General features: G+C 44.4%; 1 protein-coding gene across 1 annotated transcript in view; it reads right to left on the bottom strand.

Moving 5' to 3' along the window:
* Nucleotides 1-1,541: 1,541 nt before the first annotated feature.
* Nucleotides 1,542-14,881, bottom strand: part of GOLPH3L (golgi phosphoprotein 3 like) — a 36,839-nt gene continuing 23,499 nt past the window's right edge. The window contains exons 2-4 of the mRNA XM_030186999.1: nucleotides 9,067-9,198; nucleotides 5,734-5,848; nucleotides 1,542-4,639 (exon numbers count right to left, since the gene is read on the bottom strand). Of these exons, the coding sequence (XP_030042859.1) occupies nucleotides 4,212-4,639; nucleotides 5,734-5,848; nucleotides 9,067-9,198 (675 nt within the window). The 3' untranslated portion in view covers nucleotides 1,542-4,211. The remainder of the gene's footprint in view (nucleotides 4,640-5,733; nucleotides 5,849-9,066; nucleotides 9,199-14,881) is intronic.

The following is a 14,881-nucleotide window of genomic DNA, read 5'->3' as shown; positions in this document are numbered from 1 at the left end:
GGACGGCATGGCAAGAGGACTGCAGGAGAGGAGGCATGGGACATTTGAGAGAGAGAAAGGGTGAAGGTGGGGGGGGGGGGCACATACAAGAGAGGGAGAGACAGAGAAAGGGTGATAGTGATGTGTACAGAGGAGACAGAGAATAGGCTCAGGCCCCCACCTGTTCAATGGCTGGTGGCGTAGCTGAAGCCCTGCCAGCCAAAGAAATCCACTGCCTGAATCACCCCCTTCCTCCTCGTACTGCCTCAGGAACAAGAAGTCAGCGGGGTGCCTCCATCACCAACCCTTGCACTTCTCAAGCATGCTCAGGAAGTATCAGCATTAGCAGCTAGAGGCACCCCTGACTTCCTCGCTCCTGTCGACTGGCAGAGCTTCGGCCTCCCCACCAGCAAAGGTATGATACCAAATGTGAGGGAGGGAGGAAATGCGTGCCCCCCCCCCCCCCCCATGGACTGCTGGCTATGCCCCAACTTTTATCATACAATTAATCGCGATTAAAATTTTTAATTGAAATACAGCCCTAGTTGCATCATTTCAGATCCAGCTCTTCCATCACTGCAATGTGGATACAAAGATCTGATTTTCGAGCCTGTAAGGGGGCAAACCACAGGCTGAATCAGCTTCTCTGGTTGGACCTGGACCAGGAGCAATGATCTGCTACCTCAATTTGGAGGTGATTTTACCACTAAATAAATTGACAGCTTAGACAAGGGCCAGCCCAGGTCACACAGCAGGAGCTGGCTGAGCAGAGTAAGCAAACCCGGTCCCTGATGCTCACTCTCAACTGTTCACCTTTTTTTTTTTTAACCTCTTATGCATTTGATGAAAAAATACTCCCAAAACTGTTTTATTTAGACACAGCAGAGTTCTAACCCCCTCCCACCCCCACTGGAAAGGCTGCTAGACTAGACCATAGTTTTAAATACCACACTGTAAAACAGGGAGATGCAACATGCAGATGCCTGGCACCTGGAGTAAACAGTGGTGGAGACAGATCTCATATGCAGAACACAGGGGCAGGTGTGGAAAGAGGGCCACTAGAAGGCCCCCAAGGAATGTGAGGGAAAGTGGCTTCTCGCTGCACGCCAAAGCATTGGAGGCCTTGATGCTTAACAGATCCTCACATTTCAAAAACCAAAACCATCCCCATCATCACAAAATCAGACTAGACCCCGGTTTCCTGCTTTTGCTTTAGGTGAACAACTTTCTGCAGACAGGGGAGTGGTACAGTATCAAAAAAGACTGATTCAATCCCTGCTTTGAGTCTTGCCTTCTCAAGCACAGGACCAGGCAGCAGGAACTGATCAGCTGTGACTTTGTAAGGCCTGCCCATTCTACGAGATGTCAGGGGCGCAGCATCAGACCTACAGCCTCATGGCTCCAGCTGTGGCATCCTAGGACAGAAGGCATAGGGAGTGCTGGAGCAAAACGCTTCCAGTTGCTCCTCTCTAAGCCAGGAAACAACTTTTTTTCCCGCAATCCAAGTACAATTCTTTTTAATATGCAGGCCAGGTCTGGGGTAAAAACAGCAACAATTGAAATAAAGACTTTAAAAAGAAACTTTTATTCTTTTGGTACAGAGAAGTGAGCACTGACAACTAGAAGCCCTGTCAGATCTCAAGTTCAGAAAATGCAACTGGGGAAAAAAAAAAACCCCAACCCAACAGTATTTAAAACAGCAAATTAATTCACATAACTTCCCAGTTAATAACCATCAATATTTCATTCCAGACATTCATTAAAAGTCCGTAACGTTAGCTTAATGGAGGACTCCAGAACCACGATCTTGCTATTAATACCTAATGGATGTTGTAAGTGGATGTTGCCGTTCGCTGGAAAGCTACATGAATTAGAAGCAGCTCTCGCTTGCTCTCAGTGAACAAGAAACCCTCCACCCAGACGAGGGGAAGCTCGCCAAGTCAGTAGTGACAAAGGAGAACTGCTGAAGGGTTTCTTTCGGTAGCAGTCACCTTGGCCCCACTTTTCACATTTTATCATAGGGAATAAAAGAACAGCTCCCAGAAAAAAAGGGCTTCTCTTCCGCTGAAGTTTCCAAAAATAACTGGTCCATTTCCTCCCAAAAGCTCACTGAAGACTATGCCCAGTCTTGAATGCACTATGTACAACTGTCCTGCCAAGTGACATTATAATAGTCATGTTATAATGGTCAGGCAGGACCTGGAGGCGACACTGCAGGTCACAATGATCCCAAGTCGCTGCGTCGTACAGCATCCAAGCCCTCGCTGCAGACTGAGTGCTGGGCTCTAACATGCACAGCCCAAGTGAGGCCGGAAATGTTTAAAAATTAGCCAGCTGTCACATGTGGGGCACAATGCATTGTTCAGAACATATAAAGAGGAGGAGCTGTGTGACCGCTGCTCAGAGACATCACAAATCAGAAGTGGGATCTGAACACACAGCTTTGTGACCAAGCTGCTCCATCTTGGCAAGGCCCCACTGCTCACCTCTGCAGTCCTTCAGCATATAAAACCATCCCCCGCTCACAAGTCAGGCTTTAAAGAGGTGCAGCGGTCTGAGGACCTTGCTTTTAATAAGTGCTTCTTAATTACCTAGAAAGAAATATTCATAAAACCAGCAAAGGACTGAGTTGCATTGCTACCCCTGGGTCCACCAAAGACATGTTGGCCAGTCAGTTATGAGGAACCACAGCACCACCTTGTGGCTGATCTGATATGTAGACTCTCCACAGAAGGCAGTACAGGCCTCTAGGGTATATAAAAAAAAAACCACAACTAGACGGAAAACACGCATACATTTACAAAATAAAAACTTCAGGAGACCACCACACAAATTGAGCCGTCAGATCATTCCACAGCTAGAGAGCAACTGTGAACCCCAAAGCAAACCTGCATTTGGCAAGAATTTGGCACATGAAAAGCAGCACGGTTTGAAAATCTGCTCCGAGACTCAAGCACCAGTTTTGAAGTACACTCTGTACACTCCTGCTGCTCCCCCCACCTCATTTTGTTTTGTCTTTTTTTGGAGGGGAGGGAGAGGGTTGGTAGGTTGACTGACTGCAGAAATACACAGCAAATACTTCTCTTTGGCCAGTGCATACTTCATCCCTCCCTCTTCACGTAGCTCTCTCCCTCCCCCGGCCCAGTCTGTGAATGGAGTTTTCAAATACTGGCCAGAACAGACACTCGAAAGGAGCTCTAATCCTTTTCTATATTGCCACATATCATAAGCGGACGGGCTCTCTCCTCTTGTATAGCTACAGTGTTTTGACAGCACCTTTTCTTGTATTAACTGATAACATATGCGACAAGGTCAAGGAAACCTAGCTCACCGTCTAACCATAACCACACAAGTTCCCCAATGCCCGTCTTCGACTGACAAACAGATTCTGAAAATTCCACCACGTTAAAAAAGAAAAGCGGGGATTAAACATCCGAGTCACTCTCAAAGGTATGCGTTACAAGTAGGAAGACGCCCTTGTATAAGCAGGACTTAAGGAAGATCTTTTGGGAGCAGCCATCACATGCAGATCATACAGGCAGTAGTGTCCCCAGCAGCAGCACATGGATACAAGCAGCCACCACACACGCGTGTGCGTGTGTATATATACAAAAAAGGGTAACTTGAAAGGCACAACTCTACGAGTGAAATTTAATTTTGGAAGGTGGATTACACCCTTCGCTCTCAGTCATTTCTTTAAAAAAGAAAAAAAAAAAAAAAGCCGCTCCCCACACTGAAACCAAGGAATTAAAATGCAGCCCAGGAAGGATACACGGTCAAGCACCGTGAGAGTCGCAGCTTTTTCCAGACTGCTTTGAAAAGTTGTTTTTTTTTGTTTTTTTTTACAGAGCCTCTGGGGAGAAGGAGAAAACCAGAGCAGGGCCTTGAAAGCTGAGTAACCTGTAAGGTGTACAGATATATGCACGTATATGAACCATCCATTAGAACATGTCATTTCAGACTGAATTATTACGATATTTATAGGAATGTATGGATTTCCTAAAGCGATCAAGCGGCTCAGAGACGTTGATGAGTAAGTTACTGTCTCTGCTTGCCTTCATTTTCCAGGGTGTTGGGAACAAACAGATTCAGAAATTGTCTGCAGGTATCTGGTTCAATCGACACAAGCAGGGTGCAAATCCTCCTGGGATTCATTCAGGCTGGGCCTAGGACATGTTCCTGCTTTTACATCGTCTGTACAGTCCCCAGTTCCCTCCCCAAGTCATTCTCCATTAGGACTTATTAAAAGCTGCCAGCACAGCCCAGATCATCTCCGTAGCACTGGGCTTGTAGGCTTCCACCTCTGGGTCCCGCTCCAGCAGTTCCTTTGACCTGTTTGTGGCCACATCGTACTTGTCATCGGCAAGCGAGGCGAAGATGTTCTCCAGGATGTCAGAGTAGTGAGCCAGGACCAAGAGCGCTAGGGTCCGTTTGTCCATGCGGTGGGGGTCCTTCACCCACCTATCCAGAACACTGTCCTGCATTTTGCGGACCAGTCGCTGCTTCTCGGTGGTGTTCGTGACCGGGTGCGTGGTCATGTCGAAGAGCAGAAAGTTCTGCTTCTCCGTGGTTAGGATACCCTTCTCCACTAGGTTCTTGGCAACGCGCTCCCGGACATTACGAAGCTGGTACTGGAGCTTAAAAGGGTTCCAGGTTTCACCTGAGGGAAGAAGATGAGAGTTGGTGGTTATAACAGCAATACGTTGAGGGGGGGGGGGGTGAAGTATGTTTGGCTTCTTAGCCAGTGCTTCTACACACCTCCCAGACAGCTGAGGGGAGATATGATAGAGGTGTACAAAACAATGAGTGGAGTGGAAAGGGTAGACGTGAAGCGTCTGTTTACTCTTTCCAAAAATACTAGGACTAGGGGGCATTCAATGAAACTACGAAGTAGTAAATTTAAAACGAATCAGAGAAAATTCTTCACTCAACGTATAATTAAACTCTGGAATTTGTTGCCAGAGAATGTGGTAAAGGCGGTTAGCTTAGTGGGGTTCAAAAAAAAGGTTTGGACAGCTTCCTAAAGGAGAAGTCCATATACCATTATTAAAATGGATTTGGGGAAAATCCACTGCTTATTTGTAGGATAAGCAGCATAAAACGTTTCGTACTTTTTCGGGATCTTGCCAGGTGCTTGTGCCCTGGACTGGCCATTGTTGCTGGGCTTGATGGACCTTTGGTCTGTGTCAGTATGTCAATACTTATAACATCCCAGGGGTATACTTCAGAGACTTGTGATGTACGCAGATACTTTATAAAAAGTACATCTGACCGCCACAAGCTACACTGCATAACGCTGGGCAGGGGAGAAGGATACATCACAGTTCCAATCTGCAGCTGGACAAAAGCAGCCAGCACCTTACCCCAACTGGCTGGGAACAGGGTGTGTTTCTAGCATGACCCAAGATGCTAACATTAGTCAGAGTTACAACCTGTGATTAAGTACTACATAAAAAGGTCACCCTGGCCTGGTGTTTTAGAACTAACTTCTGAGCAGTTTTTTCCAGAACATGTTTGGGATTATCCAGGTGATGGAATCTGAAGAGATGGCATTTGGCTCTTATGTAATGATACAATGCCAAGACCCTGGACGAGAGAATAGAGCCATCCATGTCTGGGTACCATCTGCTATGGAAGTGCTGGGGGGTTACAGCACTCGTTGCATTGTTGGGTTTATTTTAAGCTGATATTTCTTTCTGGCCCGATTTCCATATTTGGTGACTGAAAGGAGCACACTGACGGCCGTTCTCTTACCTGTCAGTAATTCTATCCAGGTCTGCACGGTCTGGGCGGGATCTGTGGCTTTCATATGTTTAAGAGTCTCATCTAATAAAACGTCACCTGTTGGGGTGTCCGACTTCAGCAGTACCTTTGTGAAAAGGAAAGGGGAGAGGTGAATGCTGCACCCAAAGCCTCTACTTAAATCACATCTCTCAAAAGCCTGCCTGTCCTGCAGAGCTGGTTTCTGGCTCCACCTTACAAGGAAATTCCAGTGTGTAAGCAGGTCAGACTACTTGGACCCAGTCCACGGAGCCTCATGTTACAAGAGGGAGGAGGAAGTCACTGGTTCCCTTATCTGAATACACGTAAGACCAGTTTGGTCCATGCCCCTCCCCGAAACATCACCTTCAACCACCCAGGGTCTGAGAAGCGAAAGGCACATTTACAGTTTTGATATATAAACATCTTCCACTATCCGCTGCAGTCTTTAAAAACACAATTCAAAAAGCATTTGTGTTTGTGTCACTGATCTTAGAACAAGGACAGAAATAATGAACAATAAGACACCACAAAGTCTTCACACCCCTTGACTCGACTACTGGTGCACGAGGGGCTTCCACCAAGTATTAAGTTAAATGCTTACTGACTCTGCACTGCAGAACTGTAGTTGTTACTCCTCAAGCTAATTCAGGCTGGCTGCGGATGACAGTCCTTGAAGTTTCTACTGGATTCAGAGATGGGCCACTCGAGGACATTCTCGAGGATTGGAGGAGTAGCCCAGTGATTAGTGCAGTGGACTTTGATCCTGGGACACTGAGTTCGATTCCCACTGCAGCTCCTTGTGACTCTGGGCAAGTCACTTAACCCTCCATTGCCCCTGAATATATGTAAACCGCTTTGAATGTAGTTGCAAAAACCTCAGAAAGGCGGTATATCAAGTCCCATTTCCCTTTCCCTCCTCTTCAAATTACACCACTCCACTGGTTGCTTTTGCTTTCTGATTAGATTCCTGTCCTGCTGAAAGGCAACTTTTCCCCAGTCCCAGGACCAAGCTTATACACTAAACCACCTGTATCTTCTTATCTTTACAAACCTCCCTGTCCCCCACAACATAAAAGTTCCCACCAAGTCAGTTCTGGCATGGTGATATGCTGTGTATGTTTAAAATGCCACACAGCGCACAAAACCTTCACCCACATACCTACAGGCTCTCTGCAGTGGTTCCCAAACCAGGTCCTGGAGGCGCCCCAGGCTAGTCAGGTTTTCAGGATATCCACAATGATTATTCATGAGGCAGTGCAGGCAGATCTTGTTCATGAATATTCATTGTGGATATCCTGAACACCTGAGTGGCTGGGGTGCCTCCAGGACCAGGTTTGGCTTCCTTCTTCCCCATCCCTTTAACAATCAGAGGCCTAGCTGAGACTAAGAATGCTGATGTCAAGATTACTCTACAAATGTGAATCTTGACATTGCTGAACAATCAACGGCTTCCTTAGTCTCAGCTAGGCCTCACTGCAACCTTCCTCAGCAGTTTTTCAAAAGCAGGGGTTCTCACGACACACTAAGCCAGTCTCATTTTCAAGATATGACCCACAATAAATATACATGAGATAGATTTGCATATAATGGAGGCAGTGCATGCAAACTTACCTCCTGTATATTCGTTGTGGGTATCCTGAAAACCTACTGGCTGATAACCCTTGTCTAAGTGGTGCCAAAATGTGATTGGACAGTACCCAACTTTTCTTATAGCCATGCCCCAATCTCTACCCTTTAAACTGTTAGCACGTTTAGATCTTTCCTTCAAATTCAGTTCACGCAACAGAGCTTGTGATTCTTCATCCAGAAATGTTTTGGGCTCTATTTAACTTCTGTGCCTTGGTGAGGCAGATTTTAGAATCGGAGCTAATTTGGGTTTGCTATGCACGAAAGACATGAAGACTTATGCAATCGAGACTTTAGTTTCCTAATTACTTCTCAACGTTTCTATAATCGTTCTCTCATGCTGAAAAAGCATAGAGCTTGCTGTGCAAAGCACAGTCTTACTTTAATGCATTTTAACTGGATATTTAAGCAACAGAATCTAAATTTGGAGGCAGCTCGAAGCATTTTACTGTTACTAGCAGCATGATCTAACAGGCAGCAGAAGGGGAACTGGTGCATTAAACGTACATCTTTTACACCACCAGGCATGCTTAATATGAAATGGTCCAATCGCATTTTTCCTACATCTTAATGAAGGCAAGCTAGTTTGAAGTGGAGGCACTGGGCTAACAACCAGGGAAGCCCGGTTCTTTGACCTTGGGCAAGTCACTTAACCATCCACTGCTGTGAGTCCAACTCTATCAGATGTAGCTATTCAAGGCGAGTTACATCCTAAGGGCTGGAAATTCAGTCTGCAGTAGTCAAGAGGTTTTTAAGCCACTGCAGGCTGAAGCAAACCTGGATATTGAATGTCGGGCCTCGTCCAGACTCTGGCTTTGAATACCCAGGTCAGTGTGGAATTGGCCCATGCCGATATTCAACATGGTGCCCAGTTAGCTCGGTGGATGAGGGTCAGGATAGCCTTTTTCTTGTCATAACTTTAGCGGGTTAGCAGACTGATTATCACCACTAAAAGTGTCAGCTCTGCCCCTAGACTAAAACAACTAATTAATTCTGGATCATAAAGATGCCACTGCTGCCTTAAGAACCCATAGACCCATCCAGCAGGTGACAACAATCTCTCCATTACTGCTTCCACATTTTCTTGTTTTAAAATAATCAATCCAGCAAGATCAGGTTTGCATTAAAAAGAGTCTTTGATCAAGATGGACAGAGGAATTGACCAAAAGCCCAGAATATGGACTTTTGGCCAACACTGCAGGGCCCCCAGATTCCTGCAGTCTCTTGCTGAGCTAGGGAAATGTAGACCTTCCTTTGACATTGGCTTCTGGGTCTCCCTAAAATAGATGCATCTCTATTCTACAGGAAATATTCCTGAGGTGATCCACAGACTGGTAAGGAGAAACCAGGACAAGCCATCTTAGTCTTAACAGCTAAATTATCCTCCACAGCCTGAAAAATCACAGTTGGTCATATGGATCACTGCTACTACAGCTGGCAAAAGACACAGGCCTTCATACAGTGAGTAATCTAATCCAGACAAAGAGCGCCTGTGAAACATGTCAGCCTCTTTGTCTTATCTGTTATCTAAAGAACAGAAAGTTAAATACACTGCTCACCCAGCTTCATCTAACAAACACAACCAGGAGAAACAGATCCTGTGGCTCTCTAGGATAGAAGGAGCAGAACGTCTTGGTATTATTCATAGTATGGGCATCCTTGAGCACCCTTGGGGGAATATATGCATTTGCGCCTTACCTTTCTGTCAGTCAGCCTTTTTTTACGCAGGGTAGCAGCTTCCAACTGCACCCGACCTCGTAATGCCAGTTCGATCAGGATGCCGCCCCTCAGCCCCGACGAGATGCAGTCATTCCAGAAGGAAGTGTAGCCCTGAGAGGACAGAAAGTATTTATGGTTATTTGATCACTTGTCTTTTGCTGGAAACACCAAGGTAGAAGACAATGTTGATACAGACCAAATGCAACCGTCAAGCTTATGCTTAAATATAGAGCTAACAAGACCCCCTGAAAATGATGCTCACTGAGGCAGTGCCCAAATTCAGATGCCCATTAATTTACCAATTTGAGACACTGGTGCATCTAAACAGAGGAAAGAACTCATTTCATAATGAGCATCTTCTCCATCAATCACCAATGGCCACAGTTGGTTGGGTAGAGCCCTGGGATTATCCACTTCTCTGTTCATTTGCACTAGGCAGGGTGCTGTGCTAACGCTGGCCCGACTCCAAGGGGGGAGGGGCAGGTGCTGCTTGTCACAATTTACATCACATCAGGCAAAAATCACTTGTGGATTTCTAATAACTCAACAGTGTTGAAAGGCACGGTCTACAACTCAACAGGCAGAGTCAGAGGATGACTGAAGTAGAACAGCTAGATTCAGGAGAGATTTTGTTCTTTTTCCACAAATGCACTTTTTCCTAATACTCTTTGCAGCCTTATGGTGTCAAAATTCTTCATTTTGCAGATGTGATGGTCATGACTCACCTGAAACCTTCCAGTTGGCTTTACTTCTTTTTCCAGTTATTTTTTGGCATCTTTAGTGTTGAAGAAACGCAAGAGTACAGTACTACAATAGCCACTGAGCAGAAAGAATAGTTTATTAAAACTTGCTATACCACCTAAGCTAACTTGCAGAACTAGGCAGGTCTACAAAACTAAAGTAGGAAAAAAAAAAAAGGAAAGGATCTTGCATACATTCTAAAGAGACCAGATTCATTCAAAGCAATTAAAAAAAAACAGTAGAAGGATAAGGGAAAACAGTGAATACAAGTGCAATAATTCTTGCATAAATCAAGTAGTATCGAATGCTTGGTGAAAAGCATCAGTCATATCGTATTGAAAGCTTGGCAAAAAAGCTGCCAAGCTTCTACCTAAGACAGCTATTGAACAGTATGACACCCTATGTATCGGTTGGTTTTGGAGCCTTCCTATCCCTTTTCTTTTAGGCCTGTGTACGTGCAAATGTATACAGTCGCTCAAAGGGGTAACATGCCGTGCCCAGGGCAGTCACTCTTCTTGCAAATAATTGGGCTTTCACTGCTCAGTCCTACCCCCATTCAGGTGGCGAGAAGGCGACTGCATCTCCATGACTCTTCAAGCATCATCTCTTTACAGAGAAATTGCCGATGCAACACTTCTCGAGCCCTCGTTCTTTGGAAGCCAGACGCCACCCACTATATTTGATTCACATTAAGTCAATCAATTGCCAACATGGTTGTCTACTGCTTCAGATCACTACAGATCTACGCTGGATTCCCAGTTACAATAAGAAATACAAAGAAAGAGGTCCCATATTGTCAGGCCAAATCAAACCAGATGCTATTGTGGCTAATCCAGATGGTGTCCTAATGGAGGTACAGTGACACAAGTCTGATTTTATTTTGTAATAGTGAGGGAAGAGAGTGTGCCAGCAACTAGAAAAGCACCAAAGATTAAAATGCGGGTTGAAAAAAAAATCTACAATAACGTCAGGCTAAATGCGTATAGGCTACTCCACAATATGGAACTTTTAGCTACACTCCAATATGGGATTTGCGTTACAAGACGTATGAGGAGAGACTTGCTGACCTGAACATGTATATCCTGGAGGAAAGGAGAAACAGGAGTGATATGATACAGACGTTCAAATATTTGAAAGGTATTAATCCGTAAACGAACCTTTTCCGTAGATGGGAAGGCGGTAGAACTAGAGGACATGAAATGAGATTAAAAGGGGGCAGACTCAAGAAAAATGTCAGGAAGTTATTTTTCACAGAAAGAGTGGTGGATACTTGGAATGCCCTCTCGTGGTAGGTGGTGGAGATGAAAACGGTAACAAAATTCAAAAATGCATGGGATAAACAAAGGAATCCTGTTCAGAAGGAATGGATCCTCAGAAGCTTAGTAGAGATTGGCTGGCAGAGCCGGTGGTGGGAGGCGGGGCAGACTTCTACAGTCTGTGCCCTGAAAATGGCAGATGCAAATCAAGGTCAGGTATACACATAAAGTAACACATATGAGTTTATCTTGTTGGGCAGACTGGATGGACCGTACAGGTTTTTCTCTGTCGTCATCTACTATGTTAAGATTGTATTTTCAAACTGTGTTAATTTCAATGAAAACAGTTCCTGCAGAAATAGAAGGGTATCTGTGAGGGGTTTCAAAATGAAAGTGGGTTATGTCTCCGTTCATTCTGCAAAGTATTCGCACAAAAAAAGTACCTACAGACTTTGTCCTAATGTAGATGAGTTGAAATCACCCTAAAACATCTTAAAAAGGAACCTTAAAAAAAAATCAACTCATTTTAATAACGTTTCAGCTAAATGCTTCCTACCTCAGGGGATCACTCCTGCTTTTAAACAATTAAAACACAAGAGAACAAAAGTATTCAAAATACTGAAAAGCCCAAGCACAAATCTTCAGGAAAATGCTTATAAAAAGTCACCCATATTGACAGTAGGAGGTTGACGTCAGCAGGAGCTTGCTTCTAATGGTGTCGCCACACGGTTATGTGAAGGAAACCTATAGGTGCATCCCGCCAGTTAAGCCCTAGGGGGCCGGGGGCTCCAACCTGGACATCATTTCCCTCTTATTGTAGCTGATGTGGCTGCAACAAAATCCTAAGGTTGCTTGGACTCATAAGTACATAAGTATTGCCATACTGGGAAAGACCAAATGTCCATTGAGCCCAGCAGCCTGTTTCCAACAGTGGCCAATCCAGGTCACAAATACCCGGCAACATCCCAAAAATGTACAAAACATTTTATACTGTTTATCCCAGAAATAGTGGATTTTCCCCAAGTCCATTTAATAACGGTCTATGGACTTTTCCTTTAGGAAGCCGTCCAAACCTTTTTAAAACTCCGCTAAGCTAACCGCCTTTACCTCATTCTCTGGCAACGAATTCCAGATTTTAATTACACGTTGAGTTAAGAAAATTTTTCTCTGATTCGTTTTAAATTTACTACATTGTAGCTTCATCGCATGCCCCCTAGTCCTAGTATTTTTGGAAAGGTAAACAGACACTTCACCATCTACCCGTTCAACTCCACTCATTATTTTATAGACCTCTATCATAGCTCCCCCCTCAGCCGCCTTTTCTCCAAGCTGAGGAGCCCTAGCCGCTTTAGCCTTTCCTCATAGGGAAGTCGTCCCATCCCCTTTATCATTTTCGTCGCCCTTCTCTGCACCTTTTCTAATTTCACTATATCTTTTTTGAGAAGCGGCGACCAAACTTGAAAACAATATTCGAGGTACGGTCGCACCATGGAGCAATACAAAGGCATTAGAACATCCTCATTTTTGTTTTCCATTCCTTTCCTAATAATACCTAACATTCTATTTGCTTTCTTAGCCGCAGCAGCACACTGAGCAGAAAGTTTCAACATATCATCAACGACGACATCTAGATCCCTTTCTTGGTCCGTGACTCCTCACGTGGAACCTTGCAAGACAGCTATAATTCGGGTTTCTCTTTCCCACATGCATCACTTTGCACTTGCTCACATTAAACGTCATCTGTCATTTAGACGTCCAGTCTACCAGTCTCGTAAGGTCCGCTTGTAATTTTTCACAATCCTTCCGAGATTTAACGACTTTGAATAACTTTATGTCATCAGCAAATTTAATTACCCCACTAGTTACTCAATTACCTCACTAGTTACTCCCATCTCTAGGTCATTTATAAATATGTTAAAAAGCAGCAGTCCCAGCACAGACCCCTGGGGAACCCCACTAACTACCCTTCTTCATTGAGAACACTGACCATTTAACCCTACTCTCTGCTTTCTATCTTTTAACCAGTTTTTAATCCACAATAGAACACTACCTCCTATTCCATGACTCTCCAATTTCCTCTGGAGTCTTACATGAGGTACTTTGTCAAACGCCTTCTGAAAATCCAGATACACAATATCAGCCGGCTCCCCTTTATCCACATGTTTGTTCACCCCTTCAACTGTTTTTTTTACAAGAATGTTCAGACATCCTGGCAGGGCTGCAAATCGCTTTTTCCACTGGCCCACAAAAGGCTACACCTCCAAGGGATAAGCTCTCAGGATGCAGCTCAGAGGATACATGGGCAGGTCTTGCATTCGACATGGTAAACCACAACATACTACTAAGACTACTAGGCCACTTCGGGATTGCAGGAAATGTACTTAACTGGATCAAAGGTTTCCTAACCACTAGAACCTATCAAGTAAAATCAAATTCAAACATATCACCACCGTGGAAAGCAGTCTGCAGAGTACCCCAGGGATCCCCATTATCACCAATATTCTTCAAAATGATGATGATTCCAGATTCCACTGGCATAGTCCTTATCCAATCGAGGCCTCAACCCATTCATTTACGCAGATGATGTCATCATCTACATCTCCTTCAGACATGATCTGACAGAAATGACCAATAAAATCAACGATGGCCTGAACATCATGGACTCCTGGGCAAACTCATTCCAACTGAAAGTGAACACTGAAAAAACACATTGCCTCATCCTCTCCTCTCAACGTAACAAGTATAAACCCACAACCATAAATACCCCAGGACACACCCTCCCCACCTCAGACAGCTTGAAAATGCTCGGCGTCACACTCAACCGCAACCTTACTCTCGAGAGTCAACTCTGTAACAAAGAAAATGTTCTATTCAATGTGGAAGCTCAAACGATTAAAACCTTTCGATACCTAATACAATCAATGGTTCTAAGCCATGCAGATTATTGCAACGGAATCTACGCGGGTTGCAAAGAACTCATAAAAAAAACTCCAGACCGCCCAAAATACAGGAGCCAGGCTGATGTTCAGCAAAAACGCTTCGAAAGCGCCAAACTTCTTCGTGAAAAGTTGCATTGGCTCCCAATCAAAGAACGGATCATCTTCAAAATCTACACCTTAGTCCACAAAATCATATACGGCGTTGTCCCAGGATACATGACAGACCTTGTTTCTTATTGGTAGATCAATAAAGTCAGACTGTCAAGATGCTACTTAAACCTACACTACCCAAATTGCAAAGGACTGAAATACAAAACAACTTACGCACCCGGCTTCTCCTACATAAAGCGCACAACTATGGAATGGCCTCCCAAAAGCCCTGAAAACAATCCACGACCACCTGAACTTCAGCAAATCACTAAAAACCAGCTTCTTCAAACAGGTCTACCCCAATGACCCCACGTAAACCTCTTCACCCTGAGCAACACAGCATGACTTTGACCGTACTGGACAACACGCAATCTTCATCCCTCCCGACCCTCCACATATAACTCATAAGATCACTTTTCAACCTTGTACTTGTTATTAACCGACTGGGCAAACGCCTTTGACGATACTATGTAAGACACACTGAGCCTGCAAATAGGTGGGAAAATGTGGGGTACAAATGCAACAAATAAAATTGACTCGGCTATTGCCATTTTGAATATTCTTACTGCATTCTTTGCCATCTTCTTTTCATTTCATATTGTTTTGAAGTTATCCCCCGAAGCAGGCCTTTAGTCAAAACATAACCATATTGCATCAATGTATTGTGTTCAATTCTGGTCGCCGCATTTCAAGAAAGATATAGTAGAA

The sequence above is a fragment of the Microcaecilia unicolor genome, chromosome 14, assembly GCF_901765095.1.
Source record: "Microcaecilia unicolor chromosome 14, aMicUni1.1, whole genome shotgun sequence".
In the NCBI taxonomy this organism is placed as follows: domain Eukaryota; kingdom Metazoa; phylum Chordata; class Amphibia; order Gymnophiona; family Siphonopidae; genus Microcaecilia; species Microcaecilia unicolor.
The sequence above is the reverse complement of the archived record's forward strand: the minus strand, read 5'-3'. Positions and strand labels throughout refer to the sequence as shown.